At 37.6% G+C, this 22,718-nt stretch overlaps 1 protein-coding gene across 3 annotated transcripts in view; it reads left to right on the top strand.

Moving 5' to 3' along the window:
- LOC106081887 (atrial natriuretic peptide receptor 1) overlaps positions 1–22,718 on the top strand; it is a 256,721-nt gene that overhangs the window by 225,792 nt on the left and 8,211 nt on the right. For all 3 annotated transcript variants that reach the window (XM_059361874.1, XM_059361875.1, XM_059361876.1), the window contains 3 exons: positions 1,540–1,966; positions 2,044–2,769; positions 6,357–6,518. In XM_059361874.1, coding sequence (XP_059217857.1) covers positions 1,540–1,966; positions 2,044–2,769; positions 6,357–6,518 — 1,315 coding nt within the window. The remainder of the gene's footprint in view (positions 1–1,539; positions 1,967–2,043; positions 2,770–6,356; positions 6,519–22,718) is intronic.

The raw sequence follows: 22,718 nt of genomic DNA, 5'->3' as shown, positions 1-22,718 counted from the left end.
CGAGCTTCCGGATTTGAACAACAAACTCGGAATTTGGCTTAATATTGGTGCAAAAACAAAAGTTCGTGGTTAAAACCCAGAAGCTTTTTTTAGATTTTCAGCCATGGTTTCATACACTAAACTTCTTAGAATTTTTCCTAAAATACGATTTTGATTAGCGCTTATTGAGTTTTTTTTATTCTTTCAAATTGATTCACCTAGTTTACATGTCAGTTAAAGAGGTTCTTTGTGGTAGGCAGCTCTCCAGACACCGTCGGTCAAACTTTTACATCAGATTTGTAGTCTACACCTAAATACCTTTCATTTGATACCCATATTGTCCCAATGGGTCACCATGCCCGTCTGGCTGGATTTTAGGGTGGGGCGTTCCCCCACATAGCTTGACCTCACATTTTTCTTTACAAAATTAGTGTTTTTAGATTACCATAAGGTGTAGGCTGAATCGCTACAGCCATCTCGGAAATCTGTGGTTTTTGAACATTTAAGTAAGGGGGAGGGTCCGCTCCCCCTTCGGATATGAAAAACTAAAGTACCTTATTTTCATTTGATTTTCATAGAAAATGTTATAAAAAATTGATTGTTGATTTTCAACGCAAATTTTGCCTACATTTCATGAGAATTCCCTTACATTTTAAATTTGGAAAAAAAATTATGGAAACTTGATTTTCCTTATTTATACCCATTACAGAAGGATGGGGGTATACCATTTGCAACACATCGGAATATCCATTTACGACCCTATAAAGTGTATATATTCTTGATCACCGTAAAAATCTAAGACGATCCGCCATGTCCGTCCGTCTGTCTATTGAAATCACGCTACAGTCTTTAAAAATAGAAATATTGAGCTGACACTTTGCACAGATTCTTTTTTTGTGCATAAGCAGATTAAGTTCGAAGATGGGCTATATCGAACTATATCTTAATATAGCCCCCATATAGACCGATCCGCCGATTTAGGGTCTTAGGCCCATAAAAGCCACATTTATTAACCGATTTTGCTGAAATTTGGGACAGTGAGTTGTGATAGGCCAATCGACATTCTTCTTCAATTTGGCCCAGATCGGTCCAGATTTGGGTATAGCTGTCATATAGAACGATCTCTCGATTTAAGGTCTTGGTCCCATAAAAGGGGCTTATGCTAGGGCCTTCGCCAATGATTTCCCTAAAAATATTCATTGATTGCCCCTTGTTGGTGTAATTTTGAATGGACTCTTTTATTCACTACTCTCCATTGTAAGGCGGCTATGCTAGGGCTTTCGCCATAAGATTTCCCTAAAAATGTTCTTTGTACTTAGCTTCCTACACAAAACTTGTTGCTGGCCCCCCGTTTGTAGCAATTTGTATGGATTCCTTTATTCACAATTCTCCATTGTAAAGAGAAAGTAAATCCTTGAATATCTACATGTTAAATCACTGCCAACTTTAAGTGAACGAAAATGTACATATGCACTCTGCCTTAATCCTTTTTCATGCCATTATTTTCTCTCTTGTCAAGTTTTTTTATTTCTGTTACTTTTACTGTTTCTGTTGTTGCAGATTAAAGCAATTGCGGAAGCCAAATACAATTATACGTTCCATGACAACGAACCCATATCGGTGTTTGTAACGTCCTTTTTCGATGGCGTACTGCTCTATGCGAATGCCTTGAATGACAGCATACGTGAGGATCCCAGTGTGCTGACGCGTCCCATAAATGGCACGGATATGGTGCGGCGTATGTGGAATCGCAGTTTCATGGGTATTACCGGCAACGTGACCATTGATGGCAATGGTGATCGCATATCAGCATACTCGCTATTGGATATGAATCCCACTACAGGAAGATTTGAGATAGTGGCCCATTTCCAACACAACAAATTGGAGTATGTGCCAGGGAAGACCATACATTGGTCGGGAAATCGCCTGGAGCCCCCCTTGGATAGGCCAGTGTGTGGTTACGATGGCTCCTTGTGCCCGGATAATTGTGAGTAAGCCTAAAAGGCAGCAAATTCTAGGGCATTTTTAAATGTTTTTTTTTTTCTATTTTTTGGTTATTTACAGCTTTACCCGGATATGCCATATTGTCTTTGGTCTTGGGTGTGGTGGTCGTCATCATGAGCGTTTGTTTCTTTTTCGGCTATCGCCATTATAAATCCGAGGCAGAAATCAACTCCATGGCCTGGCGTGTTTCCAAAGATGATGTCATCTTTCACAATTCTGCTGGCCGCTGTTTCCGTGGCTCCCTGCATTCCCTGGTCAAGCACAATTCACAAATGACCCTGATGTCCGACGATATGGGTTCTCTAAGTGGTGATCGTCAAATCTTTATACCCGTAGGCTTATTTCGAGGCTGCAAAGTGGCCATTAAGACGGTAGATGAGCGCAACAGCATAACCCTAACACGTTCGCTGATGCTGGAATTGAAACGCATGAAGGATTTGCAGCACGACCATTTGGTGAAATTCTTTGGTGCTTGCCTAGAACCGTCCAAGAGTTTCATTTTAACTGAATATTGTCCCAAGGGCTCCTTGCAGGATATTTTGGAAAATGAACAATTTCAATTGGACTGGATGTTCAAGCTGTCGCTAATGCATGACATTGTCCGGGGTATGCAATTCTTGCATAACTCCGACATAAAGTCACATGGCAATTTGAAATCATCCAATTGTGTGGTGGACTCGAGATTTGTATTGAAAATTTGTGATTTCGGTTTACATACACTAAGAAGAGCCACAGCGGACAAAGACAATGATGTGGAGAATTGCAATAGTCATTCGTATTGGAGTAGTAAGTATTGGAGAGTTTGAGAAAAAAATGTAAAATAAGAAGTTTTTTGTAGTTGTGTCTTAAAGCTTGACAAGCTTTTGGTGAGTAGGTGGTGGTGGTATGTTTGAATCTAAAGGGAAATATTTCTATTTGCATCGCAAGATAACATACGATCATTAACCCCAAGAGAGAGAGGGAGATAAAGAGAGAGAGAGAGAGAGAAAGAGAGTGAGATAGAGAGAGGGAGAGAATATATAACTATAGAAAATATAAACTAAGCAGGAACTGTTGGTGATTAGCTTGACAATCTATTGGAGAGTAGTTAGTTGTGAATTGGAGAGTAGGTACTTGTGTGTTGAATCCAATGGAAAATGCTGACATTTCTATTGCAAGATAGAATTCGAACTTTAAACTGAAGAGAGAGAGAGAGAGAGAGAGAGAGAAAAAGATATATAACCAAGTAGAAACTGTTGAACTAGTTAATGGTGGTATGTTTGAATCCCAAGGAAACTTTTTGCCATTTCCATTGCAAGATCACATTCGATTATTAAGCTCACCTGAGAGGGAAAGAGAGTGTGAGGGAGAGAAAAAAGAAATAAAAATGAAGTAGGTTGCGTTGTCATTTTTGAGCCCAATAATAAAATAAAAGCTAAGTAGGTACAGTTGGTATGTTTGAACCCAAAGCGGACAAGGACAATGATGTGGAGAATTGCAATAGTCATTCGTATTGGAGTAGTAAGTATTGGAGAGTTTGAGAAAAAACTGTAAAATAAGAAGTTTTTTGTAGTTGTGTCTTAAAGCTTGACAAGCTTTTGGTGAGTAGGTGGTGGTGGTATGTTTGAATCTAAAGGGAAATATTTCTATTTGCATCGCAAGATAACATTCGATCATTAACCCCAAGAGAGAGAGAGATAAAGAGAGAGAGAGAGAAAGAGAGTGAGATAGAGAGAGGGAGAGAATATATAACTATAGAAAATATAAACTAAGCAGGAACTGTTGGTGATTAGCTTGACAATCTATTGGAGAGTAGTTAGTTGTGAATTGGAGAGTAGGTAGTTGTGTGTTGAATCGAATGGAAAATGCTGACATTTCTATTGCAAGATAGAATTCGAACTTTAAACTGAAGAGAGAGAGAGAGAGAGAGAGAGAGAGAGAAAAAGATATATAACCAAGTAGAAACTGTTGAACTAGTTAATGGTGGTATGTTTGAATCCCAAGGAAACTTTTTGCCATTTCCATTGCAAGATCACATTCGATTATTAAGCTCAACTGAGAGAGAAAGAGAGTGTAAAAGAGAGAAAAAAGGCATTTTTGAGCCCAATAATAAAATAAAAGCTAAGTAGGTACAGTTGGTATGTTTGAACCCAAAGAGAATTGATTTAACTAATCAACGACATTTCTATGTTAAGATTGACCTAGAGAGCTACGAATAGCGTAAAGAGACCTACACCGCCCCATCACTTTGTTTTGAGTTCAAAGTATCAGACCTATCTTCTTACATGCATCATTAGACGTCAGAACCGTCCTTAATAACCTTAGATGGTGGCCATGTGGATGGACTTCAAATTATAGGAGTAACCTCTCATGAGGATCATGAGAATTTACCTGAGAGACAGATAACTTTTCTAGACTTTTCTGTTGCCTAAGATTGACCCCACCTATGAAACATCTGCTACGATGTGATTCTGTAGATAAATATGCAGGACAACTCATTTATGGTCGTTGGAATATGCCAACGAGATTGACACTGTCATACCAGCAAGTTGTACGTGCAAGGCAGAACGAATACTACAGCATAATCAGTAACAGACACTGTTTGGAATCTCACGGAGTATAGATGGCAATGCAAAATAATCAGCTACTCCTTTTCAAAAGAAAAAATATTTCCAAGAAAATAAGTATGCTCATCGAGGACGTAATACTTACGACTAAAAGACGCCTCAATGTTCAGGGGTAAGACTCAATATGAAAATTATTTATAAAACCCAGACTCAGTGCGCGACAAACATCAACTGCTCGAAAATAAAACCTCAATGAGATCGAACGAGAGTGGCTAGTATCGGAGAACCTCTACCAAGCAGGTCAACATCATGGTGGAAGTCTGGGACCAACATATAAAGAAAAGCCCTGCAAATCTGCTTCGGGTCTAGGGCGTTTCTTTCAGTTCTGGGGACCCGCAGTTGTCGCCATTGGATGTTAGGCGTATTGCTTCATTTCATTTGGGGTGAATTGATTTTAGGTGAAGAAAGAAACGTATCTTTCTTCACCTAAAATCAGTATCGGAGGACCTTTACCAAGCAGGTCAACTTCATGGTGGAAGTCTGCGATCTACATATAAGGAAAAGCCTTACAAATCTGTTGCAGGTCTGGGGGCATTGCTTTCAGTTTTACGGCCTTGCTTTCAGTTCTGGAGACCCGCAGTTGTGGTCATCGGATGTTAAGCGTATTGCTTCATATGGACTGAATTGATAATAGGCGAAGAAGCAGATGGGCGGGAGCGGCAATGTCTGACCCGCAGTTCTTGTCATTGTATGACGCTTAAAAACTTCAGAGCAGCCGAATTATTTTAGACGGCTCAAGATGCTTCTTTTGCATCGTTCTGATAAATGGTGAAGAACTAAATGGACCGCCAGCGACAATGGTTATAGTAGAGACCTTGAAGATGATTCGACTATTGAAGGTTGGCCACCTTTTTTGCGGGAAGTATTTTATAGGAGTGGGCTATACTTAGTAGGGGCGGGTGACATTTGTAACTAGAGGGACTCCCCAAAAAAGAATTTTATCCCTTCTGTTGGAGGCCATCGTGGTGCAGAGGTTACCATATCCGTCTATGACACCGAACGCCTAAATTTAAATCGCGGCGTGAACATCAGAAAATTTGTCAGCGATGGTCATCTTTAATCTTAAAACTTTTCTACCAGGTGGTGCTGCTATGCAGCACACGGCAATAAAACAGAGACCCTTATTATTGAACCTAAACCTACATTGGATCTCACTCATTGATATAAGAGAAGTATCCGCGCTGTTCATTAATGCAATGTACATGGACAATTTTGCATTTATATTCAGAGGACAGTAGGACATTAAGACCAGGACTCAAGGACATTATGACGCAAGTGTGAGTTAGCAGTAATGCGAGGGCTGCGCAGAGGTGATTTACTTATGCCAAGAGATATCGTTAGACTTTTTTCATCCTATATCCCAAAATGTACCAACTCTACCTACCCTTTTGAGATCTTAATTCTTGAAAATTTTAGTTTTTCGGTTTAAATTACCACATAACAACAAAATAGGAAAACTTGGCTGCTAAGGATGTTCTAAGAAACTGATGTTGAGGAAACAAAAACCTATCCATCACCTACTGCGAAAGACGGACGTCATATGTTATGTGGTACTTAAAATTATTTAAAAATATCCCTCTAAAGAAAGTTTCCATAGATTGTCATTCAAGCAAATCTAAACCTTTTTTTCCCCATATTTTTAGACAATAACCCACATGTTTACAAAACCTATTTTTAAGTGCCATATTTTTATGCCTACAACAATAATTGTCTGATGAATTTATCTTTATTTTCTTTTTTGGTCTCCTTTTTTGTGTATCTTTGCAGAGCTTTTGTGGACAGCACCGGAACTCTTAAAAATGGAAAATAATCGCCCACCCGAGGGTACACAAAAGGGCGATGTCTATTCGTTTGCCATCATTGTCCATGAAATAAGCACCAGACAGGGACCATTCTATTTGGGCAAACTGGATGAGAAATCGCCACAAGGTAGGTCGAAAGAAGTGTTTCAAAGCCTTTAAATGTGTGTGAATAGAATAATAAAAGAAAAATTATAATGGAAGACGTACGGAGGGAATCTTGCAACTTGAATAGGCAAACATCAAGCAAAGTAATGCGGATCATGAAATGGCAAGATGATGAAGTTGAAACCGATGATGATGATGATGATGATGAGTATTATGAGATCCTAATAATAATTGGACTGTATATAGATTTTAAGCTTGCTTTTCTTTACGATTGGTGAATAATAAGTCTCAAAGAAAATATGCAGCAACAATTACCACAGCATGAGTTAAACAAGTAAAAGCTTGCCGAATCTTATATACCCTCCACCAGGGATTGTCAAGTTTCTTGCTCGATATGTCTTTATACGTAAACAAAGGATAATGGGTAAGAATTGTTATGCTATAGGAGCTATGCCAAGTTATGAACCTATTGGGGCAATACTTGGGTTGGCTGCTGCAGATCTAAGTGGAAGTTGTTGTACAACATTTCAGCCAAATCGGATAAGTCTTGCTCCCTCTAGAGGTTCAAGAAGTATAATCGGGAGATCGGTTTATATGGCTGCTATAACAGGTTATGGACTGACTCGGACCATATTTACCATGTATGTTTAAGATCATAGAAGATGTATTTGTGCAAAATTTTAATAGCGCCCTCTAGAAGTTGAAGAAGTATGATCGGGAGATCGGTTTATATGGGAGCTATATCAGGTTATGTACCGATTTGCACCAGACTTGGCACAATTGTTGGAAGTCAAAACTAACCACTTCGTGTCAGTCAAATGCGGTAATAATTGCACCCTCAAGCAGCTCAAGGTGTCACAATCCGAGATAGGTTTACTTGGGAGCTATATCAGGTAATGAACAGACTTGGACCATACTTGGCACAGTTGTTGAAAGTTAAAACAAAACACTTTATGCTAATTTTCAGCCAAATCGGATGATAATTGCGCCTTCTGGTGGTTCAAGAACTCAAGACCCAAAATTGGTTTACATGGGAGCTATATCAGGTTAGGAACCGATTTGGATCATATTTGGAACAGTTGTTGGAAGTTAAAACAAAACACTTCATGCAAAATTTTAGCCAAATCGGTTAAGACTTGCTCCCTCTAGATGCTCAAGAAGTCAAGATTCGAGATCGGTTTATATGGGAACTACATCAGGTAATGAACCGATTTAGGCCATACTTGGGACTGTTGTTGACGGTCAAACCAAAACACTTCATGCTACATTTCAGCTAAATCGGATATTAATTGCGCCCCCTAGCGGCTCAAAAAGTCAAAATACGAAATCGGTTTATATGGAAGCTATATTAGTAATGAGCCGATTTAGGCCATACTAGTCACTGTTGTTGACGATTCAACCAAAACATTTCATGCTACATTTCAGCCAAATCGGATAATAATTGCGCCCCCTAGCGGCTCAAGAAGTCAAAATCCGAAATCGGTTTATATGGGAGCTATATCAAGTTATGAACCGATTTAGACCATTCTTCGCACTGTTGTTGACGGTTCTACCAAAACATCCCAAATCGTCAAATCGTCAGTCAAATCGAATTATAATTGCGCCCTCTAGCGGCTCAAGAAGTCAAAATCCAAAATCGGTTTATATGGGAGCTATTTCGGGTTATGAACCGATTTAGACCATACTTGACACAGTTGTTGGTAGTTAAAACAAAACTCTTCATACAATCGAATCGAATATCGAAAAATCGAATAATAGTTGCGCCCTCTAGCGGCTGAAGAAGTCAAGATTCCAGATTGGTTTATATGGGAGCTATATCAGGTTATGAACCGATTTGGATCATACTTAGGACAGTTGTTGGAATTCTGATCGAAACACGTTATGCGAAATTTCAGCTAAGTCGAATAATAATTGCGCCCTCTAGAGGATCAAGAAGTCAAGATCCCAGATCGGTATATATGACACTTATATCAGGTTATAGACCTATTTCAACCATTCTTAGCACAGTTGTTGGAAATCATGACAAAATACCTCATGCGAAATGTTAGCCAAATCGGATGAGTATTGCGCCCTCTAGAGTCTCAAGATGTCATACACAATTTCAGTCAAATCGAATAATAGTTGCGCCCTCTAGCGGCTCAAGAAGTCAAAATCCAAAATCGGTTTATATGGGAGCTATATCAGGTTATGGACCGATTTAAACCTTACTTAGGACAGTTGTTAGAAGTCTGAACGAAACACGTTATGCAAAATTTCAGCTAAGTCGGATAATAATTGCGCCCTCTAGAGGCTCAAGAAGTCAAGATCCCAGATCGGTTTATATGACACCTATATCAGGTTATAGAACAATTTCAACCATTCTCACCACAGTTGTTGGATATCATGACAAAATACCTCATGCAAAATGTTAGCCAAATCGGATGAGTATTGCGCCCTCTAGAGTCACAAGATGTCAAGATCCAGGAACGGCTTTATGGCTGCTAAAATATTTCGCAATTATTATCCGCTTTTGCTAAAATTTTATATGAGGTGTTTTGTTATGACTTTCAACAACTGTGCTAAGTATGGTACAAATCGGTTCATAACCTGATATAGCTCCCATATAAACCCATCTGCTGATTTTACTTCTTGAGCCCATAAAGGATGCAATTCTTACCATTATCCTCTGTTTGTCTATAATGAGTTGACGGGCAAAGAACTTGAAAAATGCGATCCATGGTAGAGGGTATATAAGAATCCGTACGGACGAACTTAGCATGCTTTTACTTGAATTTGCCTTGTCCTTGAATACGAAATTTTAAATTTACCTTTAAAGACATGCATATGCATTAAAAATTCAATTGGTTTTGCATAAGGCGAGACTTAAGCATTTTGAATTTGGTTTCATAATTTCTATAATTAACCTTTCAAAAACAGACGGCCACAACAACTAACATTTCTTAACCACATTTTGCGGTTTCACTGAATGTTTGGTTAATTAAAAATAGATTTAGCCATATGGCGAGTTCAAATAATTTTTATAAACAAAAGCCTTTTTCCACAATGTTTTGCTTTTTCAAACAAAACATAATTTAAGATTCCGAGAAACTGAATGTTTACCTTACAGCCAAAGGGTAGGCAAAACTTTCTAAATGGGTTTTCACCCTACAGTACAGGGTCTTATTTGTTTGCAACACCAAGAAGGAGTATAGTAAGATCCAGTGCTACGTATACCGTTCGGCTGAGAAAACATACTGATTCGATCAAGCCATGTCTGTCATTCGTTGTCCAATTGTCATAACATCCTGCACATGCAATAGTCTCAAATTGATCTGGTCGATCTGCATTACCAAAGAGGTGGTAATGCAAATTTGACCTTGAACATTCCATTAAGGTGCAGGGCCAATCTTCTCACATATCAATGAGTGCTGTCTGTTTTAAGTATAAGCTCAATGTTAAGGGCCTCTTTTTTATAGCCGAGTCCGAACAGTATGCCGACACCTCCTTGGGGAGAAGTTTTTTAATGGCATAGTTCCTTACAAATGTCGCCAGCATTAAAAGGCGATAACAACTACTGAAAATTGTTTTCATATATTCACACCTGTATTCGAACCCAAGCGTTCAGCATCATAGGCGGTCATGCTACGGTGGCACTCACATACTTTGCCCTCACTATAAATGACAGTTCTGTATTACCAAAGAAATGTTTTTCCTTTCGGCTTATATGACCGTTTGTAGGGTTTTTTCGTAGTGAAACCACGCCTGGACACTTGGTTCCATTTTTTAATGAAAGATCTGTACACTACTCCAGAAAACCTTCCATTTGATACTCATATTGCCATGATTGGTAAACATGCCCGTTCGAGTGGGTTTTTGGGGTAGGGCGTTCCCCTTTTTTAATTTAGTCTCTAATTTTTTTATCAATAAATACCTATTTTTGGGAATTTAAAAGATTACAAACAAAATTTTACTACGATCGTTAAAGCCGACTCTGAGTTCTGACGTTTTTGAAATTTTCGGTAAAGGGGAGGGCCGCCACCACCCTCCCCACTTGGAATATCAAAATATGTAATATGAACTTTTTCCAATATTTTCCCGGTGGGTGTGAAGCTGCCCGCAGACTCTTGAAGCCAAAATTTGGCTATCATGTTTATACTCTACCGTCCATTTAATACTCATATTTCCCCAATTGATAAACGTTTCCAGTGGGTGTTAAGTGCTTCGCAGGCACTTTTCGAAAGACTGAAATAAATAAATACACCTAAAGCCAATATTGGACATCAAAATCATACTTTACTTCTAAATACCTTTCATTTGATACCCAAATTTCCCCAATTGGTAAACATGACCGTTGGGATAGGGCGCTCCCCCTTTCTGTTTGACCCATTTTTTTTTAACATATTCGTAATTTTGGAGTACCAAAAGATTGGAAACAGAATTTGGCTAAGATTGTTGAAAATTTCTCCCAGATTTGGAGTTTTTCAAAATTTCCGCAGGGGGGAGGTTGCGCTCCCCTTCGGATATTACAATATGTAGCATAATATGTTTCGATTGTGTGTGATTTGATTTGAGCCAATTTTGAATGTGAAAATCGTACTCTACTCCTCAATAACTATCTTTTGATACCCATATTGCCCCGATTGGTAAGTATGTTCGTTTGAGTGGGTTTTGAGGTAGGACTCTTTCCCTTTTGCCTTGTCCCTAAATTGTGTATCAACAAATTCTCATTTTTGAGATAGCAAAAGATTGCAAAAAAACAAAATTGCCAGCATGTGTACTGAAAGTGACCTTCATGATATGATGGAAAACATAGAACGAAATGTGGCCACAGGTGTCTTTATTTGCGTGTTCTTCTTAAAGAGAGAAAGTGATTTTAGAGTCTATATATTGGGTTGCCCAATAAGTAATTGCGGATTTTTTATATAGTCGGCGTTGACAAATTTTTTCACAGCTTGTGACTCTGTAATTGCATTATTTATTTCATTTGATTAAAGTTCATTCTAAGTATTATTAAAATTCATTTACTTTCTTTTAAAAAATCCGCAATTACTTTTTGGGCAACCCATATGATTATCTGGTGAATACAATGATCGATCCACTCTTGGGGACCTGAGTTGGTATCAGGATAGGGTTAAATTAGTTACCGGGGGTCCGGTTCAGAATCGAAGCAATCTTGCTGAACTCCGAACTGTGCTCCAACTCCTGGTTAATTCTTCGATTTTAACTCCGGCATTAAAGCCTCGATTCGCAGCCTACCAACCAGGGCTGAAAGGACAAAATTATCAAAACAACACTAGCAGAGGGTTAAATTTGAAAGATGATGGGGTTTTGGGCTTTTTGTGGGATTCTCAGGTCTTTTGAGGGGAAGATGGTGAAGATTGTGGTTGGTCAATTTCTCTCTCTCACTGTGGGCCCAGTGAAAAAAAATGAAAGACTGCGCTAGTATTGTTCTATAGAAGAAAGAAATTTTGAGTTTTCAAGGGAACGGTCTTGTAAGGAATAGGATTGGCGCTCTTTCGTGAGGCTGACTACTAGGAGGTAGCTCTGAACCAAAGATTCCACTGAAGAAGGAATATCAAGGAAATGGTCAACAAGTAACTTTGTACGCTCTACTTTTGTATTAACTCGAATGATGGTCTTTGGGAGCTTGGAGTTACGAAATGTGTTTACAGTTACGCTGGCCTTAAGGGTTGGCCTGGTGTCATACTGGGTCGAAACTGACCATCTAGCAAGGAATGGCTCACTGATGAGTTGCAGGGTATCCAAGGCCCTGCTGCTGAGTTTCACATGAAGGAAAACGTCGTGACCATCTAACAAGAAATGGGTCACTGATGAGTTGCAGGGTATCCAAGGCCCTGCTGCTGAGTTTCACATGAAGGAAAACGTCGCTTATTCTGAGACTGAGGTGCCCAGGTTGAGGAGAGGTGTTTTGACAGGTTTCTTGCATCGCGCTGGGCACTGGGAGAGAAGAATTTGATGAGCGGAAATAAGGTTGTTGCCCAGATACCAAGAAATAGGTTATTAATGGGATACAGAGAGGCCAAGCCCTGGTAGGCGAGTTTCTCAGGAAGTAGAATTTCGCCTAATCTATGACTGAGCAATCATGACCTCAATTTTTTGAAAGAGGTTTTGACAGACCATTGCAATGCCAGATCGCTGATATCGCTCTGGACGCTGGGGAAGCACGAGGTGCTCAGGTTGACGAGAAGTGTTTTGACAGGCCCTTACAATGTCACATTTCCGACTTAGCGCTGGACACTGGGAGACAAGAATTTGATGACAGGAAATGAGGTGGTTGACTTGGTACCAAGAAATAGGTTATTAATGGGATACAGGAAGGCCGAGGTTCTCAGGGAGTAGAATTTCGCTTAATATGGGTCTAAGGAATCATGACCTCAATTTTCTGATGGAGGATTTGATAGACCATAGCAATGTCTGATCGCTGATATCACTCTGGACGCTAGGGAAGCAGGAGTTTGACAGGGTCGGGCATCCGACTTCCTGAGGGTAAGGTGGGTTGAAACTTATAGAAAAATGCAAATAGTATCTCTTGATCATTAAAAACGTTCTAACTGTGCTTGGTGCCTGACTATCAGTGGATTGTAAGGAAATTTTTGCAAACGAATATTGTTCAGGTATTATGGAGCTGAGGGAAACTTCTCGCATTGTAATGAGTCCTATCCGATTCACGTTTAAACATTTTTCTCATGTGCTCGCCAGGACGAGAACCCTGGTACTCAGAGTTATAAGTGAGCATTTTAACCATAAAGCTACGGTGACTTCCAATGTTGAAAAATTGCAAGTCAGAAACGTGTCACTTATGAGCATGGATAGACGCCTTCTACGATGACTATGGCATTACGCCAGGACCGATGCTGTAAGTTGCAGGGTTAAAAAAAGCCATGTGCCATATTTCTCAGGCATGTGAACGTCGCTTATCCTGGGACTGAAAAAGTACGAAAAGGCTCATTAGGGATTTCAAAAGCCATTGCAATGTCAGGCCGATGACATCGAGCTAAAGGCAGGGAAAGGAGGAACTCCTCTAGCTTAGTGAGGGTGTTTAAGAGTTGAACACGCTTGAGCGTCCATTGTACCATTGCTCTGCAACAGTCCAAAAAGGGCATAGAGAAGTGTGTGAAACTTTTTCACTTGTTTGAATTCTCTGTAGTCACCTTAGTCTTCTGGTCGATTGTGGGGAACTCTCGTTGATAGGAGCTTTATTCTGTTAGTTGTACTCTCATTTCTCTTCAAATTCAAATATCAGTGACAATTTTCTTTAAAAACCAAATTACGAAGAAATTTTTTACAGTAATCATAATCATGTATTGACATCGTTTTCTATTTTCTTCCAATATTGTATGGTATTCATAACTAGTTTGTGGTCCCTCAATCGTTAAACGTTTGTTGGAAAAACTTTTGCCAATAATCACTCTCAAGTCAAATCAATTTATCACGTTTACTCATAATACGCTCTATTAAGTTTAAAAATTTGCTGCCACTTTGTGTGACCATTGGCGGAAAAATGAAAACAAAAGGATTGAAGTTTTTCAACAACAACAAAAAATAAACAAAGCAAGAAAAGTAAGGACAATAATAGAAAAGTTATTTGTTTTGTCTTACAAACACTTAAATGTTATTAGCGACAAACTTAGAAACACTTGGGCGATTATAGAAGGACAAAGGTGGCCTCGAAGAAACCAAATCATAAAGTGGATCAAAACAAACACTGAAGTAAAGGAGAAATATGTAAGCTTCAAAGCATGTAATGAAAGAACTTTACCTACATTAGGTTGACATTTTTCTTTGAGTGTTTTTTTTACCTGTGTACAGGCATAAATGGTACATTTAAAGCAAAAAGTTCTTTACTCATCAACAAAAGGCGAAAGTTTTTCTACAGCCTTGTTTTCTTTTCGAAAACCTGGTGTAATCTTCAGCAGGCTGATAAAAGGAAAGGACAAACTTTTACTTTTGAAGGACAAAATTCATGTTGCTTCAATGGCTACCATTGTTAATGGGGCGAAGAATTGTCGCAAATTAGAACCAAACTTTTTGGCAGAAAATGAAAGGACTAATCAAAGAAAATTTCTATCTATTGATATGGTAAAAGCAACATTTCAAACGAATCGTTAAAGAATTGTAGGTAGATCAGATTATGGGATATGTATTTGGCATGGAGTTGGAAATCGTTAAGCAATCGAAGAAGAATTCAGACTATGGGGCCCCAAGAATTCAATTGCATGAACACACATTTTTGTCAATGACCACATTTTCACTCTTTTCAATGTTGTTCATGACCTTACCCTGTTTGCCGCATAAAGTATTGGGTTGCCCAAAAAGTAATTGCGGATTTTTCATATAGTCGGCGTTGACAAATTTTTTCACAGCTTGTGACTCTGTAATTTCATTCTTTCTTTTGTCAGTTATCAGATGTTACTTTTAGCTTGCTTTAGAAAAATAGTGTAAAAAAAGTATATTTGATTTAAGTTCATTCTAAGTTTTATAAAAAATGCATTTACTTTCTTTTAAAAAATCCGCAATTACTTTTTGGGCAAGCAATAGAATCAAATTGTTGATATTCAAGTGACTCTTCATGTATCCATGGTCCAAAGATTTTCCATAATCTTCGCTTTAATGGTCATTCGTTTTTTATTCTATTCTCAGCAGAATGATTGAGTAGTGATTTACAACTGCCTCAACTCAATTGCTGCTGTTCCTTAAACTGTAGCAACCATTCAAAACGAGACTTTTCAAACTGCAACAGGCACTTGAAGTTGTAGTAAAAAGGTTTCATAGACCGGAGTTTAGTAGAGGAAAAAAGGGGAAACTGAAAAAAGAGATGAAATGGCAAAATTACCAAAATGAAGGAGGCACTTGAAATCGTTAAGGACATTATAGATCGAACAGAAAGATAATGAACATGTAAAAGTGAGCTAAGTTCGGCCGGGCCGAATCTTATTTACCCTCCACCATGGATCCAATTTGTCGAGTTCTTTTTCCGGTATCTCCTTTTTTAGGCAAACAAAGAATAAAAGAAATTAATTGCTATGCTATTGGAGCCATATCAAGTTATGGTCCGATTCGGACCATAATTCAAAATTCAGCCAATTCGAATAAGAATGGCGCCCTTTAGGACCTCAAGAAATAAAATAAAGAGATCGGCTTATATGGGAGCTGTATCAGGCTATAGACCGATCCAGACCATATATAACACATATGTTGAAAGTCATGAAAGCCGTTGTACAAAATGTCAGCCAAATCGGATAATAGTTGCGCCCTCTAGAGGCTGAAGAAGTCAAGATCCCAGATCGGTTTATATGGCAGCTAAAGGGTGATTTTTTTGAGGTTAGGATTTTCATGCATTAGTATTTGACAGATCACGTGGGATTTCAGACATGGTGTCAAAGAGAAAGATGCTCAGTATGCTTTGACATTTCATCATGAATAGACTTACTAACGAGCAACGCTTGCAAATCATTGAATTTTATTACCAAAATCAGTGTTCGGTTCGAAATGTGTTCATTCACCGTAACGTTGCGTCCAACAGCATCTTTGAAAAAATACGGTCCAATGATTCCACCAGCGTACAAACCACACCAAACAGTGCATTTTTCGGGATGCATGGGCAGTTTTTGAAAGGCTTCTGGTTGCTCTTCACTCCAAATGCGGCAATTTTGCTTATTTACGTAGCCATTCAACCAGAAATGAGCCTCATCGCTGAACAAAATTTGTCAAAATTTGAACACATTTCGAACCGAACACTGATTTTGGTAATAAAATTCAATGATTTGCAAGCGTTGCTCGTTAGTAAGTCTATTCATGATGAAATGTCAAAGCATACTGAGCATCTTTCTCTTTGACACCATGTCTGAAATCCCACGTGATCTGTCAAATACTAATGCATGAAAATCCTAACCTCAAAAAAATCACCCTTTATATTAGGTTATGGACCATACTTAGCACAATTGCTGAAAGTTTTGAAAAACACGTCGTGCAAAATTTCATCCAAATCGGATAAAAATTGCGCTCTCTAGTCGCTCAGGAAGTCAAGATTCAAGATCGGTTTATATGACAGAAGTTATAACGAAATACGTCATGCAAATTTTCAGCCAAATCTGATAGGAATTGCGCCATCAAGAGGCGCAATATGTCAAGAACCCAGATCGGTTTATATGGCAGCTATACCAGATTATGGATCGATTTGAACTATTCTTAGCATAGTTTTTGGAAGTCGTAACAAAACACCTCATGCAAAATTTCAACCAAATCGGATAAGAATTGCTTCCTGTAGAGGCTCCAAAAGTGGCAGATATACCAGTATATGGACCGATTTCAATAATATTTGGCAAAGTTGTTGAAAGTCATAACAAAACACCTTATGCAAAATTTCAGCTAAATCGGATAACCATTGTGCCCTCTTGTGGCTCAAGAAGTCAAGACCCCGTATCGGTTTATATGGCAGCTATATCAGGTTATGGACCGATTTAAACTATTCTTAGCACAGTTGTTGGAAATCATAATAAAATTCCTCATGCAAAATTGAGGCCTCTAGAGGCTCAAGAAGTCAAACCCGGAGATGGGTTAATATGGGTGTTACATCAGTTTATATACCGATTCGGATCATACTCGCCATAGATGTTGAAACTCAGAACAGAAGTTTATGTGTCAAATTTTAGCCAAAATAGATAAAAATGTAAGCCTCTCCAGGCTCATGAAGTTAAATGCGGGGAACGGTTTATATGAGTGCTATATCAATTTGTAGACCCACTCGGACCATACTCAACACGGATATGGCAAGTCTGAACAGAAGTTCATGGGCGGAATTTTAGCCAAATCGGATGAAAATTGAGACCACTAGGGGCTCAAGAAGTCAAATCCGGGGAACAGTTTATATGGGGGCTGTATCCCTTTGTAGACCGATTCGGATCATACTCGCATCATAGACCGACTCGGATAAAAAATAAAAAATCCGGGTATTGGTCTGTTTATATATCGTTTCGGATCATACTTGGCACGGATGATGGAAGTCAGAATAGAAGTTCTTGGGGAAAATTTCAGCCAAATCGGATGATAATTGGGGCCTCTAGGGGTTCAAAAACTTGGGATCGGTTTATATGTGGGGCTATGTCAGTTTATACACCGATTCAGATCACTCTTGGCACAGATAATGGAAATCGTAAAATTTCAGTCAATTCGGATGAAAATTTAGGTCTCTAGGGGCTTAAGAAGTCAAATACGGGGTTCGGTTTGTATGAGGGTTATATCAGCTATCAGATACAGATCACTCTTGGCACAGATAATGGAAATCGTAAAATTTCAGTCAATTCGGATGAAAATTTAGGTCTCTAGGGGCTTAAGAAGTCAAATACGGGGTTCGGTTTGTATGAGGGTTATATCAGCTTACAGGGCGATTCGGGTCACACCTGATACAGATCACTCTTGGCACAGATAATGGAAATCGTAAAATTTCAGTCAATTCGGATGAAAATTTAGGTCTCTAGGGGCTTAAGAAGTCAAATACGGGGTTCGGTTTATATGAGGGTTATATCAGCTTACAGGGCAATTCGGGTCACACCTGATACGGATGCTGGAAGAACTTACGTCTTCCTATATATTTGGGCTACATCGGTTTATATACCGATTCCGGTCATACTCTGCACGAATATTGGAAGCCAGAACATAAGTTATTGGGCCAAGTTTCAGCCTCTGGCGAGACCATCAGAAAAATTTTTAGCGGTGGTTTTCCCCTCCCAATGCTGGCAACATTTGTGAGGTACTATGCCATGTAAAACTTCTCTCCAAAGAGGTGTCGGCACGCCATTCGGACTCGTCTATACAAAGGAGGTCCCTTATCACTGACCTTAAAATTGAATCGGACTGCACTCATTGATGTGTGAGAAGTTCACCCCTGTTCCTTAGTGGAATGTTCATGGGCAAAATTTACATTGTAACTACATGCTAAATTTCATACCTCTAGCTTCATCTGTAAAAAAAGACAAAATTTTAAAAACAAATTTCTGATGACAAAATATTAAGAAAATTTTTTTTTTAAATAAATTTCAACAAAAATTTCTCTAAAGACAAAATTTTAATGCAATTTTCCCTAAACCCACAATTTTTATAAAATTTTCTCTAAACACAAAATTTCAATGAAATTTTCTCTGATGACAACATTTTTAAGAAAATTTTTCTAAACTTTTTTCTTCTATACCCCATTAACACAAGTTTGTCATCTCAAAATTTACAAACCCTTCATAGCAATTGGAAAGTGGAACCGAAATGATGTTCTGTAATGCAGTGCAGTGTACTTTATGCCGCACTTAAACCACATCTTACAATTTCGTCATTATCCCTACTATTGAAGATGTCAAAACTTCACAGTTTAACAATGAGGATGTATTCAGCGATATGCCGATGCACCCAAGGACCCATGGTTATAATGATGGCAAAAGCTTAAGCCATGACATTGAAGCATTTCATTTTCAATGCATTTCGCTTGAAAAGGTAACGCACGGCAGGACATTTTGGTCACCATGGAGAGTAACAAGCATTGCTTACCCAATGTATCGTTACGATGAGGTGAACTTGCATATATACAATAAAACGCATGGCAGCAGTGGTATCGTAATGTTAGAAGAGTTGGTGAATGATAATGGCACTTTAAACCATGTGGTGTTAATATGAACTGCTTGAAGGTTAAATGTGACCACTGGTATTTGTAGACATTTTACTCTACCCACCCGTAACATTTGGTGTGACATTTCAAATTGTCATGCATAATTTCTAAGCTTTGACCAACTGAAGTCACCTATTTTGGAATGCACATTTCTATTTGGCCTAAAACCAACAATAAAAACTGCCTTTTGTCGTTCTACCCAATACTCTTTTGTGTCTCATAGCTTGAACTTTCACCTTTTGTTTGGAACAAGCGTTGGCTTTTATGTTGATTTATTTGATGAGTTTGGGGAGGACTCCGACGATGACGTCGATGACGATGACCATGCATGTAATGATGACTTTTATGATACCCTTCTGATATTGATTTTGCTTTTATTTATGACTCCCTTTATTAAGCACCATGGCGAGTTAATAGGAAAAATTGATGTTTTAATGTCATAATTCACAGCTGCCGCTTTATCGCCATTCATCCATTTATCCTCTGGTGATAAGGTAAGGAAACCCAGACCATCATAGCCACCGCAAGCAAGGCTATGGTGAGGCCAAAATGTGGTTGTTGGGCAATTAAGATGCATATTGGCTTTAACGCTTTTGACTTTTAATCCTTAATTTATGATGTTTATGCAGCAGTTTTTTATTTAACAACATTTGCATAAGAATTTATACTACCAGAAATTTTATGAAAATTAAATTTAAACTCGCAAAAATATACAAAATGTAGGCCGTATCAAATAATAGTTTAAAATTTTGTATAAAAACAGAATTTCTATATAATGGTTTTTCGAAACAAAAGTTTTTCTCTAAAAACGAAAATCTGATGACTAACTGCCAAAACCATTTTTGTCACTAGAATCGTTAGCCAACTCATTGAAATCAGCTGATATTATGAAAGAAAATCAGCTGATTCCAATGTGTTGGCGAACGAATCGATTGGCAAATTTTAAACCCCGTTTACACTGCTCATTAAATCCGGATTTAAGACTCTCATCAGCTGATTTTATAAAGGGAAAACAGATGATCGAGCCATTAAATCCGAATTTAAAGAGCAGTGTAAACGGAGTTTTAGTGGTTTTGGCTGTAAATTTCGATCAAATTTTTACCAGCCAAAATTTCGATAAGAGTTTGTCGAAAAATTTTCATTTCAATAAATTTTAAATAAAATTTACTAAAGACAAATTTTCGATAACATTTTCCAGAGACAAAAATCCGATAACATTTTCCAAAGACAAATTTTCGATAAAATTTTTAAAAGACTAGTTCTCGATAAAATTTTTTCAACATAAAATGTTTCAAAGGCAAAACTCCGATAAAAATTTTGTCTTGTTAAATATTCTCTAAAGATAATTTTTTGATAAAAATTTCGATGAAATTGACCCTATACACAAAAATTCGAATAAAAAATTCCTAAAGACGAAATTTGATCAAATTTTTCTATAAGGACATTAATTCGATGAAATGTTCACTAGGCAGAATTCCTATGAGAGTTTTCTGAAAACAAAATTTTGATACAAATTTTTAAGTTATCGAAAATTTTTTCTTCACTACAAAATTTCGATAAAATGTTCCTTAGAAACAAAAAAAAATTTAATAGAATTTTTTCATAAAAAAAAACTTTTTTTTAACAAAAACATAAAATGTTCTCTGAAGCCAAAATTTTTTCTCAGTAGAAATTTCAAAAATATCGGATAATTGTCTCTAAACACAAATTCGATAAAAAAAATTTTCTAAGGTCGAAATTTCTTTTAAATGGTCTCTGAAAATTCAATTTCGATGACATTATCTCAAAACACGAAATTTCAATAAAATTTTGCTTGATGAGTTACTTAATTTAATGCTTGAAAAAATTGATAACGTTTTCCCTAATATAGTCATAAATAGGCCAAAGTTCTTTTAAATGTAAGGTACAATTTCGATTACTTTTTGTCTAAATACATAATCTCGATAGGATTTTTTCTTAATACAAAATTTAGATACATTGCATTACAAATACTGCATTACAAAATTTTGATGAAATTTTCTTTAAACATAAATCGATAAAGATTACTTATTTAAGCCAAAGATGCTTTAAAATTATAGCTGGAAAACTATCGATAACCGCAACAATCGATATTTTCGATATTTCTAATAAAAAAATCAATACAATCGATAATTTCCCATCCCACCTACATTTCAAACGAAAATGAGAAGAAAAAAATCACTTCTGTTGTGACTTCCAACATCCGAGCCAAATATGCTCCCAATCGGTCTATAAACTGAAATAGCCCCCACATAAATCGATCCCAAGTTTTGACTTCTTGAACCCCTAGAAGCCTCAAGTTTCATCTGGTTGGGCTGAAATTTGGCCCAAGAACTTCTGTTCTGACTTTCAATATCCGTAACGAGTAAAATCCAAATCGATCTATAAACTCATTTAGCCCCCATAAAAACCGATCCCCGGATTTGACTTGATGAGCCCCTAGAAGCCTCAATTTTCATCCCATTGGCCCAAGAAATTCTGTTCTGACTCTTAACATTCGTGCCAAGCGTGATCCGAATCGGCTTATAAACTGATATGACCTCCATTCAAACCATTCAAAGAGGTTGCAATTTTCAACTGTTTTGACGACTTCCAAGATCCGAGTCAAGTATGATCCTAAGCGGCCTTTAACTGATATGGGTCCACTTAAATACTTGTAGCCCCATATATAATCTTGAAACCACAGAATCTGCAAACAATTCCTGATTTGATTGTTAAAGAGGGTAGAGGGTATCCAAGTTTCGGCCCGGCCGAACTTTGCATGATTTTACTTGTTTTCTAAATACGAAATTCCGATCAATACTTGCCCTACGACAAAATTTTGATACAAATTTTTATAAAGACATATGTTCGATAAAAGACTTCTTGATTTCCAAAACTTACCCTAACATCAAAAATATTTTCCCTAAAGTCAAAAACTCTAAAAAAGTCCTCTAAATATAAAATTTCAATGAAATTTTCTCGAAAGAAAAATTCCGATAACATCTTTGCTATAAAAAATTTCACTGAAATATTCGAAAGACTCAAGTTCGATGTATATTACTTAATGTCCATAATCGATAAAATTATACCTAATGCTGAGTTTACATGTCACATCTGATGTATGGTCATTGTAATAGTATTGGTGTATGCGTCCCATGTACACATAACCATCAGTCATGACTGAAAAATCAAAATCATTTGTTTTTTTCGATGAATGACGTCTATCGATTGCCGTTTTCAAAGAATGTGTAGTCATTAATTGACAGGTATTGAAAAACACGTTCTGTGACAAATAAGGTTAGGAAATGAGAAGTATGAAAAATTAAATAAAATCAAGGAAAAGAAAAAATCGATATACCATTTTTGGCAAAACCTGTAATCAACACGTATACACTATGTGTACGATCATGATGTGCCGTCTAAAAGGGCCATAATGTCAAAAAATCGATTAAACTATGTCTAAATACAAAATTTCAATAACATTTTAGCCAAAACTCAAAAGTTCGATAAAAAGTTATTTTCGCAAAATTTTCAAGGAAATTTTCTCTAAGGCATTTGATTGATAAAATG

Source organism: Stomoxys calcitrans, chromosome 2, assembly GCF_963082655.1.
Source record: "Stomoxys calcitrans chromosome 2, idStoCalc2.1, whole genome shotgun sequence".
Lineage (NCBI taxonomy): Eukaryota > Metazoa > Arthropoda > Insecta > Diptera > Muscidae > Stomoxys > Stomoxys calcitrans.
The sequence above is the reverse complement of the archived record's forward strand: the minus strand, read 5'-3'. Positions and strand labels throughout refer to the sequence as shown.